Here is a 26,112-nt window from a genome sequence, read left to right as displayed (position 1 = left end):
ATTTTTTATAGATCAAGAAATTTATCAATTAAGTTGGAGAAGAACTGCCATCTTTACAATATGAGGTATTCTCATAAAAGTACTGGGAAAAATACAAGAAGTTTCTGTAAATATGAGACAACCTAAAAAATAACACCCCAACTTTTACTGTATAAAATTTAAATGTTCATATAGCAAAAACATCAGAAATAAAATTAAAAGGTAAATGACAATCTCAGAAAAAAACAGGACTATTATTCTAATATATTGAGCATCCTTTAAAAATACTAGAAAGAATATAAAACTCTGAGATAAAATGCCAAAGTTCATGAAAAAGGCAATTTGCTAATTACCTGTGTCTAAAACAAAGTTTAATAAAATATTCCAGGGAAGTGGATTTGGTTCAACGGATAGAGCTTCCGCCTACCACATGGGAGGTTCAGGGTTCAAACCCAGGGCATCCTGACCCATGTGATGAACTGGCCCACGTGCAGTGCTGATGCACGCAAGGAGTGCCATGCCGTGCAGGGGTGTCCCCCATGTAGGGGAGCCCCACGCGCAAGGAGTGTGCCCCATAAGGAGAGCTTGCCAGCATGAAAAAAGTGCAGCCTGCCCAGGAGTGGTGCCACACACATGGAGGGCTGATGCAGCAAGATGATGCAACAGAAAGAGACACAGATTCCCGGTGCCACTGATAAGGATAGAAGCTGACACAGAAGAACACACAGCGAATGGACACAGAGAGCAGACAATGGGGGGTGGGTAGGGAAGAGGAGAGAAATAAATAAAAAATAAATCTTTAAAAAAAAAATTCCATTTCACTAGTAACTAGTGTAAGTTTCAATTTTTCATCTACTAAGATTCTAGGAATATAAACACTGATATTATTAGGAGAAATATAAATAAATGTAACTTTTTTGTGGTATCTGCCAGTAATTATCAATGTGCCCAAACACCAACCCAGTTATTTCAGTCTAAGAATTTTCTTCAAGAAATTGGGAAAAAGTACAAAGAGGTATGTGTAAGGATGTTCACCTTAGCATTGTTTATTATATAAAAATAGTAGAAACAAAAGTCTGAAAGTAGGATTGGTTAAATTATGGTACCAATACTACGGCTTGAATATTATGTGTCCATAAAATGTACTAAAAAGAAAAGATATGTATGATATATTAAAGTGAAAAAATCAGGTGAAAAATATAGTGTGTTAATATAAGAATCTTTATACAAATTACAATATTACACTATTAATATTAGACCCAAACTGGAAAACTGCAAATGTCCGTCAATAGAAGAATAAAAAATTGTGGCATAGTCCCCCACTGGAACCACTACATGACAATCAGCATAAACTAGAGCTACGCCCAATAGCATGGATGAATACCACAAACGTAATGTCAGGCCCAGCAAGTCAGATATCAGGAGCGCACACTGTTTAATTCCAGCTGCATCAAGCTCAAGATCAGGTGCAACGGCACTGCAGTGTCTGAGGCGGGACGGTGGCTGCCCGTGGGGAGGAGGGGGTGGCTGAAGGGGTGGAAGGAGAGGGATCCTGGGGAACCGGCAATGCTCCCTTCCTTGAGCTGGGTGCTGGTTACACAGCTGTGCTCAGTTTTCAAAAGCTCACTGAGCCGTCCTTATGATTTGTGTGTGACTTCTGTCCATGTATGACATGGTTCAACAGAAGTAGAGGGAGCAGGTGGAGCTCAGGGGCTGAGCATCTGCTTCCCATACATGAGGTCCTGGGTTGGATCCCCAGTACCCCCTGGAAAAAAAAAAAACAGGGCCAGAATAAATGATACTGTGTAAGCAGATGAAACAGAAATATACTGAAAACCAAACAAAAAAATCACTAATGTTATCTTTGATAGTAAAACTTCAAACGTCATTTTTAAAATTTTGCTTTTGCATATATTTCCCTACTTTCTATAATAAACATCTGAATAACTAAATAATAAAAAATCACCAAGGCTCTGTATTAGAATAGTCACCCTAGTATTGCTCATAATAGCAAAGTTGTTGGAGCAATTAAAATGTCCAATAATAGGACATTATGATCAAATATGCTACATTACATCTCTAAGATAGAATAATCCACTGCTGTGAAAAATGACACATTATTGAGATGGAAAAGCTCACAACATATTTATGAGTGAAAATGACAGATTAAGAAAACTATTTACAGAATGACCTTAATTTTCTGTTTTTCTAAAAACGTATACGTTTGTATTTACATTGAAAAAAATTGAATTATATCATCTACCAAATATTTGGAATGGTTATCTCCAGCTGGTAGGATTTCTTATAATTTTTAACTATTATTATTTTTGCTAATTTATATTTTCCAATTTTCTCGCAAATCAACAAGTGTTACTTAATTAAAAATAAATGTTGGTTTAAATAATAATAAAAGCCAGGAATAATTGTTACAAGAATAACTCAACATTATAATATAATGAATCTCCTTATTATACCAACAAAGGACCATGATGGCTAGAATGGTGAGGAAGCCTCCTGCTACCATGTTACAAATTCACAGCCATGTACAGCTGTGGAGACCATGAAACAAGAAATGTTGCCATACCAATTACTGAAAACTCTTAAGTTCAGGGTTTGAAATACTGCCTAATGTGTACATTCTCTCTATTAGCTCAACTGATGAGCAAACTGAGATCAACTCAGGTTCCTTTTATGCTCCCAAAAACCAAACAATATTTCTATCTCAAGACTTACAAAACTTTCAAAAACCTGGACAAGAGCAAAGGATAGAGCACAGGAGAACTGGAGCTCTCTCTGTAATTAGGGCACACGTGGCAAAGCCTTCTGACTGCACCAGGCGAGGAAACGGAGCTCACAGCTCAGACCCAGGCCCTCTGCAAACAGTGCCGGTCACGGAAGCCTGGGGGACAGAAAGCCCACCTACAAAGGAGCTGTTGTTTATGAAGCCGTAAAACCCACCCAAGAAGGAATTGTGTTTTAATTCCTTGTGTTTGGTCAAGTTTGATCACATCAGCTGAGACAGGAACCAAAACAAACTTAGACGAGCCTCTTCAGGAACCTCTGAGGAGCCCAAGGGGGTGCGGTTTGGGGGTCTGCCTGTCACAGACACACAGGGTGGTCTCCACACTCGTTTACGAAACTCCCACAAGCCAGGAGGTGAGGGGCGGGTCAGTGAAAGTTAGCAAAAGAGGCATCCATCCCAACAGCCACGCTGCAGGCGGGATGGCCCAAGTGGGGGCCTCTGACTGGTTTGTTCCTAAGTGATTATTCTTATATTTTCCAACTTCTCTGCAACACAATTATATTAATTTTACCACACAAAAAAAGTTCATTTTAAAGATATTTAAACGCTTCATTCTTCACATATAATTATTCAACTTTTAGATCATATTACAATTTATGTCTCTAACTTAATAGAAAAAAAACCGATATTTCTCCCTTCTCATACTGGAAGTGATGCAAAAAGCAATAAGAAAAATGAGAAACAAAAATGTAAATTGCATTTCTGATTATACCAGGAGACAAGTGAAGCCACAGAAGCCAAATATGAGCGGAAAGTCCTAAAACACAGGGAATGCAGCGCGGGGACGAGGCGACAAAGGGCTGCAGAGCTTGCTGTAGCTGCGAGCACCGAGTCCCCGTCGAGCCTTCTCACGGGCAGGGGACACAACTGGAGGTGCCATTCCCTGCTTCAAACGGTGGGGCTGGGGGCTCAAAGCAAAATCATGTCCTCAAGGCTAAGCCCGTCCTGTCCATGTACGCCCACTGGAAGCAGGACCTGCCGAGGGGTTGTTCAGTCTCGACGCAGCCCACCTCAGCGCTGGCCCTGTTACATAGACCTCATAGGAAACAAACAGGGAGGGAGGCGGGCGGCACCCAGGCTGAAATCGACGGAGCTGGAGGAGAAGCCACGGCCAGGAGGGCCGCCCAGTGCTGCGCGAGCCCAGAGCCGAGTCCCTGAGCCGGCCCCAGAGCGCTGGGCTCCAGGAGAAAGCGGCGCCTTGATTCGGACATTTTCCCAGCCTCAAACCGTAAGCAAATAAATCCCCATTGTTGAAGCCAAACCATTTCATGGTATTTGCTTAAACACCCCAGGAAATTAAAACAAAGTAGGTGTGGGAGTAGATCAGCTGGCTTACTTCACTTATGTAGACCCAGATTTTCTTGTTTTTTCCCCCAAAAAGAAAATGGCAATAGTATATAAGGAATCACAGACAGAGAAGCCATGTTTACTGGAAGCAATCTGTCTTTTGTGCAGCAAAGGAAAAGACAATCTTTTCAATTTCAAATTAAAAATCAAAACCAAACCAAACAAACAAAAAAACTACTTTCCTTTCTCTCTTGGCTTTGGTGAAACAAAGGCCATTCATAAGAAAAACTCCAGCCAACCTGGACTGACTCCCCATCTCCAGGAGCCTCTAGGGACAGGTGGTCAGGAAAATTCAACTCCTCTGATGATGATGATAAAAAGGAAAGAAACATACTAGAAAGTAAGAGTAAATGACCAAGAAGGGCAAATGGCAGGTGAAGCTCATTATAAGACATTCGAGGGCCGGGAAAAGTACTTGGCCCAGTGGTTAGGGCGTCCGGCTACCACATGGGAGGTCCGCGGTTCAAACCCCGGGACTCCTTGACCCGTGTGGAGCTGGCCCATGCGCAGTGCTGATGCGCGCAAGGAGTGCTGTGCCATGCAGGGGTGTCCCCACATAGGGGAGCCCCACGCGCAAGGAGTGCACCCGTAAGGAGAGCCGCCCAGCGTGAAAGAAAGTGCAGCCTGCCCAGGAATGGCGCCGCACACACTTTCCGTGCCGCTGAAACAAGACGCAGCAAATAGACACAGAGAACAGACAACCGGGAGAATTAAATAAATAAATAAATCTTAAAAAAAAAAAAAAAAGACATTCGAGGGAACAAAGGAAATGGGGACCAAATGCTTTATAAGAAATTAAAAACTTAATGATACAATCACATCTATGGGTCAAGAAACTGAGGAAAATGCCAGAACAAGAAGAAATAATAAAATATGAGTTGCGGGAGTCCAGAAAAGGAGTGGAGAAAATATTAACCATTGCAGAAACTATGCCAAAAAGATAAACAAGGGAACCCGTCAACTACTGGAGCAAAGTAAGAGACACGGCAGACAGACTCGGGGGTCAAAATGAAATAGAAATAAGAGTTTAAAAGACTGAGAAGACTATTATAGATATGGAGGAATATTAGAGGAGACCCCAAGGGAGGAAATGTAAAAACTAGAACAAATGAATAAACAATTTATGAAAAATCTGAAATTACACCGAATTTCAAGGAAAACTGATTTTAAAATTTTTAAACTATAAAAACAATAGAGAAATGTAACCATACCTCACATTCCACACCACAATAATTCCAAAATAGAGCAATAATACATAGGTTTAAAAAATGAAACTATAAGGATAATAGAAGAAAAATGACCAGGTTCTTTTATAGCCTCAGAGTGAAAAAAGCATTAATACATATTGTACAAAATTCAGTAGCCATAAAAAACAGTGGAGGGAAGTGACTAGATGAGCTCCCGTCTACGATATGGGAGGCCCTCGGTTCCCGTCCTGGGGCTCCTTGTGACGGCAGGTCATCCGCGTGCGGCAGAGTGCCGCCAGCCTGCAGACACTGCTAAGAGCTGACTCAGCAAAAGGTGACACAACAAAAGAAGGGAGACAAGCAAGAACACACAAGAGCCAGCAGCGAATGAACACAGAGAGCAGACAGCAAGCAAGCCGCAAGGGGGGAGGGGAAAATAAATTTTAAAAATACAGGGGAAAAAAAAAACAACCGTGGAAAAGTTCAGCATGAATTTAAAATGGTTAAAAAACAAACACACACTATAATCAAAGTCAAAAGACAAATAGAGGAAAAATATTTGTATCTGATAATAAAGGCAAAAGGGTAATTTTTCCCAATATAAACAAAACTCAAACAAATAGATAAGAAAAAGGAAGCAAAGACCCATTAGAAAAATGGGCAAAAAAAAAAAGGCAAAGAAATAAGTTCACAAAAAGAACTATAAATGGCTAATAAATGTATCAAAAATATAAAAAAAGAAGAACAATTTGGAAAGGTACTTTTTTTATATATCAGATTTCCTGCAATTCAAAAGCTTTGTATCAAATTGTGCTGGTAGGTTTGATGTGGGGAAATAGGCATTCTCACACGTTGCTGTCAGAACTGCAAATTCTATGGAGGGCACTTTGCCAACATTTACATGGATGATTGATATATATATATATATATATATGCCCTTTGATTTAGCAATTACATCTCTAGAAATTTATCCTGCAGAGATAATACACATATTCATATAAAATGACATATTTAGAAACACTATAAATGTCCTTCATTAGAAAGCTATTTTAAAAATAATGCTGTTTAGGAGCTGATATGGGAGTTCTTCAAGATAAAGCATTAAGTACAAAAAGCAAGGTGAAAATTAGGAGGTAGAGTATACTATTATTTACGTAAAAAGAGAGAGAGAATATATATGTATTTCTTAGGTATATATGTTGATAAACATTTGCTTCCATTTATATTTTTAATAAACGTCTCAGGGAAAACGCACAGGAAAAACCGAGCAACACTGGTTATCTACAGAGAACATTACCGGGCGAATGTGGTCAGGCACGGGATGAGATTTTTCACAGAGTATCTTTTAATGCTCTTTTAATTTTCAAACATTTGAAGGTATCGCATATTCAAAAATTAAAATGTTATCTAATGAATCAAATAATTTTTTAAAAGCATATGTCTGATCAAGTTATCCGTTTGCGTTCAGCCTTCTGTCATTCCCACAGCCTTTGTGAAGACTTTCCAGCGGCTCGGCCTTGCCATGCAGCGCCCGGTGGTCTCACCTGGCCAGCCCACCTGTCCACCTGGACCCTCTGCTCCGCCCACACCCCCGAGGCCCAGCCCCGGCCCAGAGCTGCCGCTCTCCCGCTGCCGGCCTTCCAGTGCTGGCCGCCGTGACAGCCCCGCGGGCCCCCGAGGCTCTGGGGAGCTCTTCTTTTGGGTCACGTCCTTGCAGCGGGGCCCCCGCCTGGGGGGCGACAGGTGGCTTCCCGGTCCAGGTGTTGGAGGGGTGGACGCCCCTGCCGCTGCCCCCCGGCCACCTGGTTTCTCCCTGGAGAGAGGGAGTCTCGGCTCCCAGAGACAAGAGCACTTCCTCGGGCCACTGCTGCGAGTGGGGCCCCCACCAGGGGTGCCGCTCTCGGCGGGGGTCTGGTGGGAAGAAACCCACCTGGGCCCCTCCTGGTGCTTGGGCTGCTCCCCCTGCTGGGGGCTGTCAGGCGCCTTGCCTCTTCGTGGCTCTCCATTCCTGGGACCCCACAGCAGCGGTCAGCCACCTCCTTCCACTCCTGGGTGTCTACTGGTTAATTCCGGGGCCTGCAGCTGAACGAGGCGAGGGCGAGGAGAAGCAGGTCCGTGGTTCTTCACTCTGAGGAGCGCCGTCGCTGGTCACAGACTCCCAGCAGGCAAGTCGAGAACGTCCCCTGCACTGCCCTGGGGTATCCCCTGGTTTCTGGGGAGGTCTCAGCTACAGCCCCTCGTCTGCTTTGGTTTCCTGGTTGCTCTTAAGGATGTGTCTTGGGTTTGCAGGAGCTCTAATACCATGGCCTAGAGTTTGTTATTTGTTTGTCATGCTTGTAGCGTGGAGAGAGCTTCCTGAATCTATGGCCTTCTTAAACCTACAGCAGTTTCAGAAATTTTCGGGCATTTTCTCTTCAAATAACACTTCTCTTTTCTCTCTTTTTCCTGGGACTCCACCTGCACCCGTGGCATTGAGGCCTCCTCAATGCATTCTCCATGATTCATTCTTGCTCCTGCGTTTATATCTTTTTGTTTCTCTAAGCTTTATTCTGACGACTTTTCTGACCTAGGTCAGATAATCTCCAATTATTTACTCACTTTCTCTTCTTCTGTGCTTAATCTGCTGTTAAACCCTGCTGTTAAAATTAAGTTTGGTAATTGCGTTTTTCAATTCAAAATTTTCCATTTCATTCTTCTTTTGTTATTCTGGTTTCTCTGCCTAAACTCTCCATCTTTATCTCCTTAAATAGAGTAAACATAGTTATTTTAAAATATATGCCTGGTAACTCAATATCTGGGATCCTATAGATCTGTTTATACTGACTGTTTTTTTCTGCTGGTGTACATTCATCTCATCCCCTTGTGTTCTCAGTTATAGTTTATGCACATGGGAGTTATAAAATTGCAGGATTAATTCGAGTTACTTTCTTCTAGAGCGGGTTCACATCTGCTTCTGCCAGGCACCTGCAGCACCAGCAAGCCGGACTCATCACCAGCTCCAGAATGGAGACGTCCGGGTGAGCTTGAGCATGCAGTGCAGCCTGATTCCAAGGCAGCACCTCTAGGGACTGCATTAGTCAGCCAAAGGGGCGCTGATGCAAAGTACCAGAAACTGGTTGGTTTTTATAAAGGGTATTTATGTGGGGTAGGAGCTTACAGACACCAGGCCATAAAGCATAAGTTACTTCCCTCACCACAGTCTATTTGGAGCAAGATGGCTGCCGATGTCTGTGAGGGTTCAGGCTTCCTGGGTTCCTCCCTTCCTCAGGCTTCTTTTTCCTGAGCTCAGGGTTCCTCTCTTCCTTTCCTCTGTGTGCTTATTTCCCAGGGCTCCAGCTTAAGGTTTCAGCATCAAACTCCAACATCAAAAACCCTCCAACTCTGTTCTTTGCCATGCCTTTTATCTGTGAGTCCCTACCCGCCAAGGGGCAGGGACTCAACGCCCTCCTGGCACAAGAGGTTTACCTGATTAGTCAATCAAGTAAACCTCTGAATCTAATATAATCTAATATGACCAGAGGAAATGATCAGTTTACAAACATAATCCAAATATTTCTTTTTGGAATTCATCAATAATATCAAACTGCTACACTCCACCCTCTGAATTCCAAAAAGATATTACAATATTAAAAAAGATAAACCTTAAATCAGTTACAATGCAAGTACTAAATCATATCACAATCAATTTAAAGAAACAGTTTGTCTTGGGGCAAAGTCCTGTCTGCTATAGCCCTCTGAAACTTACAGAACAATTCATCTACTTCCAATACACAAATGGACAGACAAGGGATTTTCATTATAATAAGGAGAAACTGGGAGGGAAACATGAGTCATGGTTTCTCTATAGTTCGGTAGACCTGCAGGGAATCCTCTGTTCAATTTCAAAGACTGAGTCATTTTTAAGATGATGGTTTCTTCTCCTTGAGGCCATATGGGGACCGACCCTTTCCACAGTCTTGCCCAATGGCCATTTTCTTGGTTCCACCCTCATCAAGCATCTGGATCTCGACCAAGCTCCAGACCTCTCCCTCCAAGAACGCTGGGGTGATCGCCACACCTCACCCAATCTTTGGGTTAGATACTTAACCCCCCTAGTACAGTGATGTGAAGACAACATTTCCCCTAACCTTTGGCATACAGGCTCAAACACCTGACTTTCCCTAAACTTTGGGGGACAAGCCCACCCCTCTCAGACCTGTGGTGTGCTGACCTTAACCACCCTAATCCTTGGGGAATGTGCCCCACCCTCTCTGTACCCTGGGGCAGCAAAACTCTTCCAGAACATTGGACAGGAACATCCACCCTCTTCAACTGTTGGGGCAAACTCACCCTCTCCGTACACATGGTGGGGTTCCTCTCTTGGCCCAAAGTGATTTCCTAACTCCAGATCTCAGCTTCCATGGTTTTCCTCTGAAAGCTGTTTCTCTTTCAATCTCTCCCTTCCATTTCCTTTTTATTACAGGCTGACAGTGGTTTTGTTCATACAGCTCTCTCAAAAAGTCTGTTGGTTTAGCAAGAAGCAGGGGTCCAAGCCATCAGACAGTATGACTTTCCACAAGTCTTTCCTAGGTAACTGCATCTTTGATCCTGATTTACAAGTTCCAAGTTTAGTTAAGTCCTCCAATGGGGCACTTTCATCTGGGAGCTTGATTTCCAGAGGCTTGGAATTTCCAGAATCAGTTTCTGTTTTTTTGTGCCTGACAGTTCAGTCCTCAGCATATCTCCCTCATCTAGCATTTTGCTAAAAGCTACATGCAGAAGCCAAGCCACATTCTCCAGGTTTGCTTTGGAAATTTCTTCTGCTAAATGCCCAGGCTCACCATTTACAAATTCTGCCTTCCATCAAACACCAGGAGTTAATCTTGCTAAATTCTCTGCAACTTTAAAACACAGATCGCCTTTCCTCCAGTTTCCAATAATAGTTTCATCATTTACCTCTAAGGCATCATAAAAAGTCTCTTTAGCACCCATATTGCTATCAACAGTCTCTTCAAATCACTCTAGGTCTTTTATCCAAGCATCTCACAGTTCCTCCAAAAAATACCACTTACCCATTTATAAAACCATTTCAGCATTTTAGTAATTGCAAAAACACTTTCCCACTCCTTGGTACCAAATTCTGTATTAGTCAGTCAAAGGGATGCTGATGGAAAATACCAGAAATTGGTTGGTTTTTATAACGGGTATTTATTTGGGGTAGGAGATACCAGGCTGTAAAGCATAAGTTACTTTCCTTACCAAAGTCTGTTTCCACATGTTGGAGCAAGATAGCTGCTGCATCTGCGAGGGTTCAGGCTTCCTGGGTTCCTCCCTTCCTGGGGCTGGCTTCTCTTTCCTTACTTCCTGGAGCTCCAGCTTAAGGCTTCAGCATCAAACTCCAACATCAAAACTCTAACGTCAAAAACCCGCAACTCTGTCCCTTGCCATGCCTTTTATCCGTGATTGCCCACCCACCAAGGGTGGGGCTCAACGCCCTGCTGGCACAAGAGGATCACCTAATTACTTAATCAAGTAAACCTCTGAATCCAATATAATCTAGTATGCCCAGAGGAAAAGATCAGTTTACAAACATAATCCAATATTTCTTTTTGGCATTCATCAATAATGTCAAACCGCTACAGGGATCTCAACCCAAAATGAGGGGTTTTCAAGAGGATCCCCTCCCCGGTCAGGCTCTGCCCCGAGTTTCATCTCCCTGGCCCCGAAAGATTGTCGAAAGCCCAGCTCAGCTCTGAGAGCTGGAAACTGCCCCAGGGAAGGCTGGCCTCCATCGCCGGCCCCCTCCCCTGGCCATCGCCGGCCTCCTCCTCTGGCCATCGCCCCCTCCCCGGCCATCGCCCCCTCCCCTGGCCATCGCCCCCTCCCTGGCCATCGCCCCCTCCCTGGCCATCGCCACCTCATCGCGGTTCAGACCCCTGGCTCCTCCCTCCCTTGGGCGCGCTCTAACGCCTTCAGGCAGGTAAGCACTCCACGGGTGCATTGTTCAGCTTTTCTAGCTGTACTCAGGTCCCAGCTGCCCGATTTGTCATTGACATATTCTTCTGCTATCTTAAGTGGGGATAAAAACAGTGGCACGGTTGTGACGCCTGCACCACTCGGCCTCGAGCGCCTGATGCAGACCAGGGAACAGCAGACCCTCGCGGACAGCTGCTGGCAGCCAGGCACTGCTGTGAGTGCTCTGCATATGCTGCTTAGCTCATTCCTCACGACAGCCCTGAGAAGCAGGTATTATTACCATCCACATTCAACAGGTGGAAAAACTGAGGCAGGGTCCCCAGCTTGTGGACCACCGAGCAAAGCGCCTCCCCTCGTCCAAATTACTCAAAATCATCTTACTCAAGGGGGCCAGAAATCACACGTTATTTTGTTTTAGCAAAAGAACAGAAAAACTGAAATAAGTTTAAATGTTATTTTAAGGTTCTGGATTTCCCTTCTGATACCCGCCCCTTGTGAGCTAGCTGAAGACCGGCTAAAGGTCCACCATCCGCAGCTGGACGTGCCAAACGGCCAGCGCCAGGAAGGATGCTCCGGACAGCTTCAAAGCTGCTCTGAGCCTCTGACGTGAAACAGGAGCCCCAGGGACACAGGAATCAGCAGGCAAAGGTCGCCGCCCCCACCCCTGTGGGGTGGAAGTGCTTCTAAATGGACAGAAACCCACCGGCCGCAGCACTTGAAGGAGGATTTCAGTCTGCTCGTGACGTCATTTTTCTAGGTGTACCAGACAAAAGCTAATAAGAAGATGGGGGAATGATCAGATACCTTGTTTAATATTTACAAATTAGACATCTAGTAAAATACCAAGGATCAAATTTAATAACGCTTCTAGTTAATGTATTGGGTTAAAACATTCATATTCTATGCTATCTCTCCAAACACTGCTAAAATGATAGAAAAGGACTTTTTTAAAAGACTTAAAAAAATCACGGGGACAAAGAAGCAAGCAGATGAGTGAGTTGAGATTTGGGAGAGGGAAGTACAGGGAAATGCAGCAAGTGACCTGGGGGGCAGGAAACCGCGGTCCAGGCTCGCAGGGAAACGGCGTCCCGAGGATGCCCTCTCGCTCCCAAGGCCCGAGGAGGGTGGGAAACAGTACCTGGGCACCAGCACCTCCACAGACGAGGGAGGGAGGGGCCTCCTCGCGGGAGACCTGGGCTCAGAGCCCGCGTGGAGCAGAGCCTGCGGAGAGCAGGGTCACCGCAAGCTGCCGGCCCAGGCGCACGCGGCGCACTCCCCAGCAGGGCTCTGGAGCTTCCCTGAAGAAAGCGACGCTCTCAGCGGCGGGTCCGGGCACTACCTTGGAGCTTCTGCCAACTGGGGGCGGCAGGGAACGTGTGCCCCCGACAGCGGCTCCTACGGCTTCCAGTCAACTACACAGGAGCGAACGGCCCATGAGGCTCAAGGGCCTGAGAAAACCTCCAGCATGGAAACAAAACAAAACCAGCACAAGGGAAGAGCTCAGAAGAAGGAGCTGCGCTGCCCAGAGCTGCAGAGAGCTTTTAAAAAGCCCTGCGCTACCATCAGCTTTCCGGAAAGAGAAACAGATTTCATCTGTGAAAAGAAATGGCAGAAAAGTAAATAAAAAACAAACACTTAGTGAACAAGAAAACTTTGTAAGTTGAAGACATGATAATGAAGAAAAATAATTCGGCAGAAAGACTGACAGATAAAACTGAGGCACTTTCCCAGGAAACAGAACAAACATAAAAAGAGAAAATTCAAGAGAAACGGAAGAAAATTACAGGAAATATAGGAAGAGATAACGAAGAAAATGGAGAGGAATAAATTATCATAAAGTTTATGCAAAGTATTTCTGAAACTGAAGAATATTCATTTCAAAATGAAGGGGACCCACTTAGTGTCCAACTTAATAAATGAAAAATGGCCTACACCAAGGCACATCAGGGGCAAATTTCAGAATATCTGGGACAAATAACTGATAACACTAGCAAAATTTCCTAATGTATATTGTGTTCTATGGGTAAAGAACTGTTTAAATATTTTAACCAGTATAATCATCACAGAATCCTAGGAAATTCAAACAATTATACCTATTTTGCAGGTGAGCAAACCGAGGCAGAGAGACTAAGGAATTTGTTCCAAGCCACCCCTCGGGAGCAGATCAGCAGCACAGCATGAGCCCAGGGTCCCGTTCCAGGGCAGACCCTAGCTGAGCTGCGCTGTGCCCGGCAAAAAGTACAGGAACACGACCAAGTCCTCCAGTGGGGAGACGCCAGGTGACGTGGGAGACCTGCTCCCTGGGAAATGACACAGCTGCTATTCCAAGTAAGTTCCAGTAAGAGAGGAGCCGCTCGAGCAGAATAACCCTCCCGCAGATAACAATTATACCCTCCGGAAAAAAAACACAAAAATAACTTCCTGAAGGCACCAGAAAACCACCAAAAGGAGAAGTTCTTTTGGGTGATTAACCCTTGAGAGACAGAAGCCACAGCCACAGGCGGTGTCCGCAGTGAGAACAATGACCAGACAGTGGTGCAGTGACCAGAGGTCAGGGGGCAGGAAGGACGGGGTCAGCGAGGCCAGGAGGTGTGCAGTGACCAGAGGTCAGGGGGCAGGGAGAATGGGGTCAGGGAGGCCAGGAGGTGTGCAGTGACCAGAGGTCAGGGGGCAGGGAGGATGGGGTCAGCGAGGCCAGGAGGTGTGCAGCGACCAGAAGTCAGGGGCCAGGGAGGACGGGGTCAGCGAGGCCAGCAGGTAGTATAGTGACCAGAGGTCAGGGGATAGAGAGGACGGGGTTAGCGTGGACAGGAAGTGTGCAGTGACCAGAGGTCGGGGGGCAGGGAGGACGGGTCAGTGAGGCGAGAAGATGGGGGGTAGTGACCAGAGGTCAGGGGCAGGGAGGATGGGGTCAGCGAGGCCAGGCGGCCAGAAAGTGTGTGTGTGGGGGGAGAGCCCCGAGGGGAGCTCCAGCGTCTGCCTGGAATCTTTTCTGGCCCTAGGCTAAGCCCAGGCCTGGGTCGGTGTGGGGGAAATTGCAGCAAACCCAAGCTGAAAGCAATACAGGGACAGCTGAGACTTCAGGCGCTGTCCTCCAGGGAAGGAGCGGGCCAGGCATGACCTCTGCCGCTCTAGAGGAGCTGGTGAACGCCTCGACCTTCCTCTGAAGCTAGAAAGGGACCACATCCTGGGGATTAAAAACTGTATCCTGGGATCAAGGGCAAACCCAGGATTCCTACAAATAAAGTGTGAAACCAAGCTCCAGAAAATCAATGACCAGTCAATAATTTAACTGTCTTAAAAAAGAAAACTCAACCCTCTTCAGAAGACTACAGAAACCAAAGTCTCTACAACATCCCATCTACAATGTTCAATACATAATTAACGACTGCTAGACACGTGAGGTACAGAAAAAAGCCACCCAAGGTCAAGAGAAAAAGGAAACAGATGCTGAGATGACCCAGATGTTAGAAGTAGACAAACAAAAATAAGATGACAGAAATAAGATCAACATGTAATTTATAATAGTTATAAATGAGATAAAATCACTTTTTAAAAAAGAGACTCTCAAACTGGGTTACAAAAAAGATAACCAACTTTATTATGTTCTATATAAGACATTTAAAACAAAACGACTCAAGAGGGTAAAAGAATATGCAAAAATATATCAAACAATATTTGAAAAGAAGTTGCAGTAATTACATCAGCCAATTTGATACAATAAATCTAAATTGTTTGATAATCTACAAACTTTAAGAAGAAAGAAAATTGGGTATACCTCTAGCCAGTGATATAGAAATATCTCCTAGGTATAGTGGTTATTTTAAAAGGATTTAGAAAACACATGTAGTATAAAGATGTGTGCGTGTGTGTATGTGCAAATCTTTGCAAATGTTCACTGAGCACTTTTATAAGTACTAGGTGCTGAAAACTCAAACCAAAGTGTGTCAAAACAGGTGGAATTATTAACAGTAATATTCTTCACATTTCTCTATATAAAAATAATGTCCATTAATTTTATTTTATTTTTCTTCATTTTCTTTTAAATGTTACATTAAAAAAAAATGAGGTCCCCATATACCCCCCATCCCACCCACCCCACCCCTCCCACATCAAAAACCTCTTCCATCATCATGGCACACCCACTGCACCCGGCGAATACATTCTGGAGCACCACTGCAGCACATGGACAGTGGTTTACACTGCAGTTTACACTCTCCCCAGTCTACCTAGTGGGCCATGACAGGACACACAACGTCCAGCATCCGTCCCTGCAGCACCACCCAGGACAACTCCAAATCCTGAAAATGCCCCCACGCCTTATCTCTTCTTCCCTCTCCTGATCATCAGCAGCCACCGTGGCCACCCTCTCCACATCTCTACTACAATTTCTTCCCTTACTAATCACAACAGTTCCCCAGCAGAACACCAGTAAGTCCACTCTAACCCATACTCTATTCCTCTATCCTGTGGACCCTGAGATGGTTATAATCAGGAAAATATATATCATTCATTTTGAAAAACAAAATAAATGAAAATGACATTTCTGAAAAAAACCTGGGCCATGCGAAAATTCTGTATTTAATAAATATACATAAAATATGTATTTTTTAAGTACATGAACTCCAGGCCAAAATAAACAAAGAGATTCAAATATATCTTTTTTTTTTTTTTAAAGATTTATTTCTTTATCTCCCCCTCCCCCCCACTGTCTGCTTCTGTGTCCATTAGCTGTGTGTTCTTCTGTGTCCACTTGTATTCTCGTCAGGAGGCACTGGGAATCTGTGTCTCTTTTTGTTGTGTCATCTTGCTGCACCAGCTCTGTGTGTGTGTGGCACCACTCCTGGGTGGGCTGCAGTTTTGCACGGGACGGCTCTCCTTTTGCACAGGGGCCACTCCTTGTGTGGGAGGCTCCCCTATGCGGGGGACACCCCTGGGGGGCACGGCACTCCTTGTGCACATCAGTACTGCACATGGGCCAGCTCCACACGGGCCAGGAGGCCCTGGATTTGAACCCTGGACCTCCTATATGGTAGGCGGATGCTCTGTTGAGCCACATCTGCTTCCCTCAAATATATCTTTAAACGTTAAAAAATGATTCCAGAAAACTCACACTATTTCTACATCATCATCACATCCTCTGAAAACATTACTCCATGGCCCAAACACAGAGGTGTGGTGAATGTGTTATTTGTACCCAGCTCTAGTCTAAAGTTTCTCAAGAGTCTTGCTGTTATTATAGTTTCTATTAGTTAATTGAGGGAAACTGAGGCACAGAGCATTAAGTCGCCCGGTGTGTCAAGCCAAGGAGATGTGCCTCTTGAACCTGTGCTTCTAATCTGTCTGCTGCTCAAAGGTTCATTAGGAGAGACAAATATACCGACCAGATATTTCCTTTCATGCATATGAAAATATTTTAAAAGAATATTCCTAAAGTCCATGCTGTTTTTAAATTTGAACTTCAATCTAGAGCCGACATGTATTTAAGTTTTACATGACTGCCATTCCGACTTGCAGGTGATACACCTGAAGCACCTGGATGAGCCAAAAGAGAACATCCAAGCACTATATTCTAGACTCTCCCTATCTGTGGGTTCTCATAGCGCAAAGCACCTCCCCTGAAGATACATGCTTTTGGGGTCTAATCAAATTCGATTAACCCTCACTGGCTTCCAGTAAGTGACACAGCTACAGAAAACTAGAAGGTCTCAGGGGCATGGCATCATCACTGTCTCCCAAAAAATTTCCAGCAGGTCTGACACAAAGAAAGTGGGCTGGAGAGAATAAAATCCCAGCTGGTATGAGCTTTATCATTTCTTTGTCAGGAATTAAGATCAGAAACCCCAAAGACATGACATTGTTCATTTCACACTACACGACTTATCAGTCAATATGTCACCACTGTAGGATAAGCTGCTGCTGAGACCCCAAGAAACGTTGCTATCACATTTTCCTGCTGAAATTAACTTCATATATAAAGGCTGGCTGAAGTTGGTGTTTGCAGTGGAAAAATGCAAATTAGCTAGGGAAGAGGGAGATTAAAAAAAGAGCAATTTTTAAAAGCCACCTAGAACATGCAGCCAAGGCTATATTTTAGTTCCCTTTGGCTTCCTCTATTTGTAAGATTTGGGAGAAAGACATGAATAGTAAGTGAAAATGCTCTTTTAAATAATTATTTCCTAGAAAAGATAGAAAACTTACAACAACACAAAAGAAAAAATCTTAAGGTTGGAGGAAATACCTACTGTTGAACTCGGCTTAGCTCTGGCTAAATGAAAACACTCTTCTAGCCACACATTTGAGAATTCTGCCCCTTGGCAGCTGTCAGCCGGGACAGGCCCTTCCTGGCCTCCCAGGCTTGGTTCAGTCTTTCTCCTTCAGGGCAGAGTAAAGATATCTAGAAGGATCATCCTTGGCTAAAGAGGTTTCCCAAGGCCTTCAGAAAAGGCCAAACGTCTTGGCTTGAGATCTTTTAGCCCTTCCAAGCCGAGCAGACCCTGCCCCACTGCCCGGGCGTGGCTGCCCGCCAGGACGCCTGCGTGAAGGAGTGAATGACAGAGAGAACACCGCATTCGGCTCTCACCACAGCACAGGCGGTCAGCGGTGGCAGCTACGTCACGGGGACCCACCAGGCAGGGGGCATCTCCAGCCCGTTCTCCCAAGGAAGGGAAAAAGGCCTGAAGAGAGGAAATGCCTAGTAATTCAAATACCTGCCACTTTCTCGCTAAAGTCAACGTTTTTCCCACTATGAGACACTACCCCCGGGTAGCATAATTCAAGCAAATTCCACCCAAAAGCCTCACAGTTCATCTAACCCGTATCTTAGGCTCCTTGGCCAACAATACTGTGATTTACACTGTCCAAGATCAGCAGAATTGCTAAACGGACCCTGTCCCTCCTCTGTCCCTGAGTCCGTCTATGGCTGATAATAAACACATAGGTACGTAAGTATGTAGACGTATAGGTACATAGGCATATAGGTATGTAGGTATGTAGGTATGTAGGAATATAGCATATAAGTATACAGCTATATAGGTGTGTATATGAGGATTGCTTCATGAAGAAAGACAACACTGAGCCAAAGAACTGGGACAATCCATACTGGTCATCACGCTTGAGTGATCAAGAGAATTTCAGGGTTCAGTACTACTCTTTAAAATATATTGCTTTATTTCTCAAATCAAAAGTCAATTTTGTGTCACATCCACTTGACCAGTCCCCATTAAGGAAGGTGAAGCAGGGTGTCAACGGCCACATGCCCAGGGGACAGATCCTCACCACCAAGCACACGTCAAGCTTTCAGAGACAGACATGCCCTGGTCTGGACAGGTCAGCCCTGTCCTTCCTGAGGCCAGCAGCCCCATCAAGCCAGCATTGGGAGTCCAAAGACGCTCAGTGCCTTTCAAAAGGACAAACAAATTCACACTTCAAGTACATGTCTGATAAATGAGAGGCTGCAAAGAAAGTCTCCTCTGATGCAGATTTCCTATTCTAAGGGCCAAATAAGAGTCTTAAAAGCAGAATGACAAAGGCTATACCATAAGGATTCTATTATATTAGAGTCCACAAATACTCATTTGTACGACAAACATTTGAGAACATATTATACATCTTATGAAGCAAAAAGAAAAATATTATTGATCCTGGTTCCATACAAACATTACAATCTACTGGGATGGACAAGTAAGTTAAGAGACTCTACCACATAAAATGAGCTGTTCCCATTGTGGGAAGTACACAGGGTTCTAAAAAGTGAGGGTACAACGAAGAGAAGGGGTCTCAGAAAAGGCTTTTGGAATGGATCAATCACCAAATACTGTAACATTTTCATTCTACAGTGGGTATTTCTTACTAATGCACTTGCTACTTCATCAAGATCTCTCATCCACTCTCTATCCACACAGAGATATATTTTCTCCATTTTCAAGACAATGTTAAAATGAATATACTATAATAACATAATATGATATATTATGTGATACAATATAAAATATAATTCATAAGTCATAGAAAATTGGCTTTGAGGTATATATTTTGCTATACAAAACATACTTTTCTGTTTGTATCTTGCAGATAGAAAGAAATATGATCAATAACTCAAGGAAACCATGTGTAAAGAATTAAAGGAACACATGAGAATAATGTCTCATCAAATAAAGAATACCAATATAGAGAAATAAATTGTGAAAATATTCCAAATAGAAAATCTGGAGTTGAAAAGTAGAAGAAATGAACTGAAAAAGAAAAAAAAATCACTAGACAGGCTCAAGAGCAGATTCAAACTGGCAGAAGAAAGAATCTGTGAACTTGAAGGCCAGTCAAGTTAGATTACCCCATGTGAGGAACAGAAAGAAAAAAGAATGAAGGAAAATGAAGAGAGCCTCAGAGGCCAAGGAGCACCAGCTGGCTCACCAACATATGTACAATGGGAGCCTCAGAAAAACAGGAGTAAGAGAAAGGCAGAGAAGAGCTGAAAACTTCCCAAATTTGAAGAAAAGCATTAATTTGAAAATCCAAGCAGCTCAGGGAACTCCAGCCAGGATAAACTCAAGGAGATTTCATACTGAAAAACATCACAGTCAAATTGTCAAAAGACAAAGATGGAATCTTGAAAGCAGCAAGAAGAAAGCAATTAATCACTTACAAGGGATTCTCAACAAGATTAACAGCTAACTTCTCATCAGAAACCCTGGATGTCAGAACGTAATGAGATGAAGTATTCAAAGCTCTGATAAAAAAAGATGGTCAATCAAGAATTCTCTATCTAGAAAAACTATCTTTCAAATATGAAGGAGAAATTGACATATACTCAGATAAATAAAAACTGAGGGAGTTCTTCACTATCAGACCCACCCTAAAGAAAATAGTAAAAGAAGTCCTTCAGGTTGATGACACTAAAGAGTATCTTAATTCACAAGAAGAAATAAAGACCACGGGTAAAGGTAACTACATAGGCAAACGTAAAAGACAGCACATTTGTATTTATATTCTTAACTCTTTTCTTTTCCTATATGATTTAAAATACAACTGCATAAAGAAAAATGATAAACCATGTTAATTGGTTTATAATGTATAAAGATGCATTTTCTATGCAATTACAATACAAAAGAGTTAAAGGAAAGACCTAGATAGGAGCAAAGTATCGTGAACTATTGAAATTATGTACTAATCAGACTAGATTGTTTAAAATTAAGATACAAACTGTTAATCCCCAGGGCAATGACTAAGAAAGTAACTCAAAAACATAGGGCAAAAGAAACAAAGAATATTGAAATGGCATATTAGAAAATATCTATTTAACACAAAAATTAATGGAAAAATATAGAAAAAACAAACTCAGTGTGGCAGTTTGAAATTATTTATGAATTGCCAAAAGAGAGATTATGCTTGTAAACTGGCCTGTTCCTCTGGGTGTGAGACCTTTTGACTACATTAGATTCAGCTGACATGATTTGGCTGAATTACCTGCTAAGATTAGGGCTTTGATTCTACCACATCAGTAGGGTGTGGCTCAGGGCAAATCCCCACCTCCTTGGTGGGCTGATATAAATGGACACTCAACTCAAGAAGACACATGCAAGAGGAGAGAACTTGGTCCTTAAGGTCCTGGCATGTGACAGAAAGGAGAAGGCTCAAGCAGCTAAAGCCCTGGGAAGAGAGAGAAGCCATTTGCCTGAGAGTTTGCAGCTGAGCAGCTGATAAGGCCAAGTAAGAAACGAGCCCTATGCCAGGCTGATACATAGGAAGCCCAGAGAGACAAGCCCTGTGCCAGCCTATGCTGAGACGGTGAAGAACCTGGGACCGCGGAGCCTCAAGAGGAAGAGGAAGCTCAAACAGGAGAGACCAGGCAGAGACCGCCCGCCATCTTCCTTCACACGTGGCAAAGGGCTTTGGTGAGAAAGCAGCCTTGAGCTGGGTTCTTTAGAGTTTTGTACCTGTAAGATTTTATCCCAAATAAATACCCTTTATAAAAGCCAACAGATTTCTGGTACTTTGCATCACCACCCCTTTGGTGACTAATACACACAGCATAAGACACTCATAAAGAAATAGCAAAATGGCAGGCATAAGTCCTTCCCTATCAATAATTATATTAAATTTAGATTAAAAACTCCAAAAGGAAGTGGTTTGTAGAATGGATTTTTAAAAACACGATACAACTATTTGAGACAAACTTTGATTCAAAGATACATGAAAAGAATGGAATGAAAGAATGGAAAAAGACATACCATAAGAAAAGCAATACTTAAAATAGTGCTAGAGTGGTTCTACCATTAAAAGATGCAATAATCTGCAAAAATTTTGCTACTGAAAAAAAAGGACATTTTCTGATGATAAAAGGGTCAGTCCACAAGGAAGACAAAAGGATTATAAATATATATGTATCTAACAATAGAGCCCAAAAATACATGAAGCAAAAACTGACAGAATTAAAGGAATAAATGGACAATTTAGTAACAAAAGTTGGAGATTTCAACATACAACTTTCAATAATAAAGTAGGCAAAAGATCAATGCATATAGAAGACTTTAACAATATTATACATCAATTAGACTTAACAAATGTCTATAAACATATCACACAGTAGCAGAACACACAGTCTCCTCAGGTGCACACGGAACATTCTTGAGGTTGGCCATGTGTTAGGTCATTAAACAAGCCTCAATAAACTTAAAAGTGTTGAAATGACGCAAAGTATGCTCACTAACCACAGCTGCATGAATTTAGAAAGAAATAACAGAAAGCAATCTGGAAAGTTTATAAATACGTGGAAATATAATAACCTAATACTAAATACCCAATCACAAAAGAAATCAGAAATACTTTGAGATGAATGAAAATGAAAACACAACAAACCAGAACTCATGGATTTAAGCTATAGAAGTGCTTAGAAGCAAATTTATAGCTGTGACCAACTACACTAAGAAAAATCTCAATCAAAAACATAATATTCTATCCTTAAGAAAGTAGAAACAGAAGAGCAAGCAAAACTCAAAGGAAGAAAATGAAGACTAGAACATAAATAAGTAAACTAGGAAATAGAAAAATAGAGAAAATCAATGAAACTGTAAGTCAGTTGTTTTTTTTCTCAAAGATCAACAAAATAGACAAGCCTTTAGTTAGAGTGGCAAAGAAAACAAGAGAGAAGACACACATAGCTAAAACCAGAAATTAAAGTGGGACCATAACACCAACCTTACAGAAATAAAAAGGAATATAAGAGAATATGATGAACAATTTTACATCAATAAATTAGATCACCTAAATTGCATGTAAAAATTCCTATGAAGACACAAACTACCAAACCCGACTCAAGAAGAAACAGGAAACCTGAATAGATTTACGACAAATAAAGAGGAGTAATTTAGTAATCTAAAAGCTACCCACGAAGAAAAGGCCAGGCCCAACTGTCTTTACTACTGAATTCCACCAAACATTTAATGAAGAATTAATAAGAACTAGTTCTACTAGTACTAAAAATGGAAGATAGGGAACCTTCCAAACTCATTTTTTTTTCAGATCAATACTACTCTAATACCAAAACCAAAGACATAAGAAAAGTACAGATAATTTATTTCAAGAATATGGAGGCAAAAAATCCTCAACAAAATCCTAGCAAACCAAATACAGCAACATATAAAAGGAATTATATACACCATGACACGATGGGATTTATCTCAGGAATTAAAGGTTTTTTGAATATATGAAAGTCAATGTGATACACTATATTAATAGAATAAGGAAAAAACCAAATGCTCATTTCACTAGATGCAGAAGAAGCTTTTGACAATATCCAAGACCTTTCCATGATTAAAACACACAAAAATTAAAGAATAAAGGAAATTTCCTCAACCTGATTAAAGCCATTTATGAAAAACACAGGTAACAAGCTACTCAATGATAAAAGAATGGTTGTTTTCTTCCTAAAATCAGGAACAAAACAAGATTGTCACTCTTACCACTTACATTGAGACTGTACTTGTGGTTCTAGGCAGGATAATTAGGCAAGGAAAAACAAAATAAAAGATGAACAGATTGAAAAGAATTAAAACTACCTCTGTTTACTGAAAGTGCAATCTATATGTAGAAAATCCTAAGGAATGCACATACTCTTACACACACAAACACAAAACTATCAGAACTACTAAACTATTTCAGCAAGGTTGCAGGGTACAAGATCAATATACAAAAATCAAATTTATTTCTATACATTAGCAATGAACAATCCAAAAATGAAATTAAGAAAACTATTCCATTAACACAGCATCAAAAGGAATAATATACTTAGGAATAAATTTAATAAAAGAAGGTTAAGACTTATACATTGAAAACTATAACATATCATTGAATAAAATTAAAGACGACCTAAATAAATGGAAAGACATCCCAAGTTCATGGATCAGAAGACTTACTATTGTTAAGAGGGCAATATTCTCCAAACGGATGTACATATTCAACACAATGCCTGTCAAAATCCCAGCAGTCTTTTTTGCATAAATTGGCAAGTTGATTCTCAAATTCATATAGAACTATAAAAGATCAAGAATAGCCAAAACAGTGTTGAAAATGAATCAAGTTGTAAGATTCTCTCTTCTCAATTTCAAAACTTACTACAAAGCTACAGCAGACAAGGCAGTGTGAGACTGGAATAAGGACAGAAATACAAATCAGTGGAATAGGATTCAGACTCCAGAAAGAAATCCTAACACTGATGGCCAAGGACTTTTCAACAAGCATGCCCAAACAATTCAGTGGGGAAAAGAACAGCCTTTTCAACAAATTGTGATTGATAAAGTGGATAACCACATGCATAAGAATGAAGGTGGACCCTACTTCACACCATATACAAAAAGTAAGCCAAAACAGATCAGAAACCTAAATGTAAGAGCTAAATTTATAAAGCTCTTAAAAGGAAATGGAGGAGAAAATCTTCCTCACCTTGGATTAGGCAATGGTTTCCTAGATAATATGCCAAAAGCACAAGCAAGAGAAAAATAGATAAATTAGACCTCATCAACATTTAAAATTTATATGCTTCAAATGACATCATCTAGGAAATGAAATGGTCACCAGAATGGGAGAATAAATTTGCAAATCATCTATCTGAGAAGGGTTTATATTCAGAATATAAAAAGAATTCCTGCAACTTAATAATAGCAACAACAACAACAAAAAAAAAACTACCCAATTTAAGAATCAGCAAAGGATTTGAATAGACCAAGAAGTTATACAAATGATCAATAAGCTCAAGAAAAGATATTCAACATCATTAGTCGTTAGGGACATGTAAATCAAAACCACAAGGAGATATGACTTCACACTCATGAAGATTGCTATAATCAAAAAGACAGATAATAGCAAGGGTTGACAAGGATATGGAGAAATTGGAACCCTAGTTTATTGTTAATAAGCCTGTAAAATGATGCCTTTGAAAAGTCTTGCAATTCCTCAAAAAGTTCAACTTAGAGTACAATATGACCTAGCAAATCTACTCCTAGATATATACCCAAAAGAACTGAAAACATATGTCCTCAGAAAAACATATATACAAATGTTCCTAGCAGCATTATTCATAGCAGTCCATCAGTACAAACAACCCAAATTCAACTGGTGAACGGATCAGCAAAATGTGGAGAATTATTATACATAAAGAGGAATGAAATTCTGATACATGCTACGGCATGTATAAATGTTAAAAACATTATGCCAAGTGAAAGAAGGCAGACAACCAAAGGACACATATTGCACAACTCCATTTCTATGAAATGTCTCAAATAGGCACATCTATAGAAACAAAATATAGATCACTGTTCAGGAGGGGCTGGGAGAGCAGAGAGCGGGTAGAACCTTCCCAGGGGTGTGCTGTTTCTTGGGAAGTAATCAAAGGTTCTGGAATTGGACATGACTAGACTATAAACCCTTGAGTCACACACTTTAAGAGGGTGAATTTCATGGTATATGAATTATAACTCGATAAAGCATTTACTTAAAAAAAAAGTCAACAGGGGCATCTATGTAGAGACATAGTCCAGTGCCTGGCATACATGCTGTGCCTGTACATGTCAGCAGTACCCATGCTGGGCACGTATGCAATGCACTTACACGTGTCACCGCCTCCTCCCAGGCCCCATCTCCAGCCTATTCTTACTTCTCCACCATGACTCTTCCAGAAGAGTTCTCTCACCTCCATAGTAAATGATTCCATCCACTTGTCTTCTTCTTACTTTTTTTTTCATGCTTTTCATAAACATTTTTTCTCTCCTACAATACTTTAAATTCTTTGAGGGATGGGACCCTGTATTAGTCAGGGCTCTCTGGGAAACAGATCTGGCAGGGGGTATCTGTAAACAGTCTGGGATTTTATGAAATTGTCTCTTGCGACCTTGGGGGTACACAAGTCCAAGTAGGGCTGGCTGCAGACCAGGGGCTCCAGTGAGGGCCCCGATGAGCTCCCTGGATGCTGGTGGTCTGAACAGAGACGGGGATTCTCTCTCTGGAAGCTGAAGTCACTCTTCTTTTAAAGCCTTTGCTGATCGGCTGAGACGTCACTGGTTGCTGACGGCAGGCTCCTCGGTTGATGTGGCTGTAACCAGCCATCTATGCCATCAGCAACCTGGTGACTCAAGTCCTTGAAATGCCCTTGTATGACAATTAGCCCAGTGCTTGCTTGACCAGAGAGCCGGGCCCCATTGCCTGGTCGAGCTGACACTTCGGCCTAACCACCACGCACCCCATTTTGTCATTTTACATCCTCAGGGTAATCAGGATTATCTAGCATATAACAGGTGCTCAATAAATGCCAGTGGGTAGGAGAAGCAGGCAGGGCAGAGCGCCTGAGAG

At 42.1% G+C, this 26,112-nt stretch overlaps 1 protein-coding gene across 3 annotated transcripts in view; it reads right to left on the bottom strand.

The window, feature by feature from the left end:
* MYRIP (myosin VIIA and Rab interacting protein) overlaps positions 1-26,112 on the bottom strand; it is a 266,848-nt gene that overhangs the window by 218,649 nt on the left and 22,087 nt on the right. Inside the window, exon 1 of one of the 3 annotated variants that reach the window (XM_071211987.1) lies at positions 25,457-25,936. The exons of 1 other annotated variant lie outside the window; for it this stretch is intronic. In XM_071211987.1, the coding sequence (XP_071068088.1) occupies positions 25,457-25,523 (67 nt within the window). In that variant the 5' untranslated portion in view covers positions 25,524-25,936. Of the gene's footprint in view, positions 1-25,456; positions 25,937-26,112 lie in introns of those variants that run through there. One more of the 3 variants, XM_071211986.1, reaches the window with a different exon arrangement.

The sequence above is a fragment of the Dasypus novemcinctus genome, chromosome 26, assembly GCF_030445035.2.
Source record: "Dasypus novemcinctus isolate mDasNov1 chromosome 26, mDasNov1.1.hap2, whole genome shotgun sequence".
In the NCBI taxonomy this organism is placed as follows: domain Eukaryota; kingdom Metazoa; phylum Chordata; class Mammalia; order Cingulata; family Dasypodidae; genus Dasypus; species Dasypus novemcinctus.
Note: the sequence above shows the minus strand (reverse complement) of the source record. Positions and strands in the feature narration are given on the sequence as shown.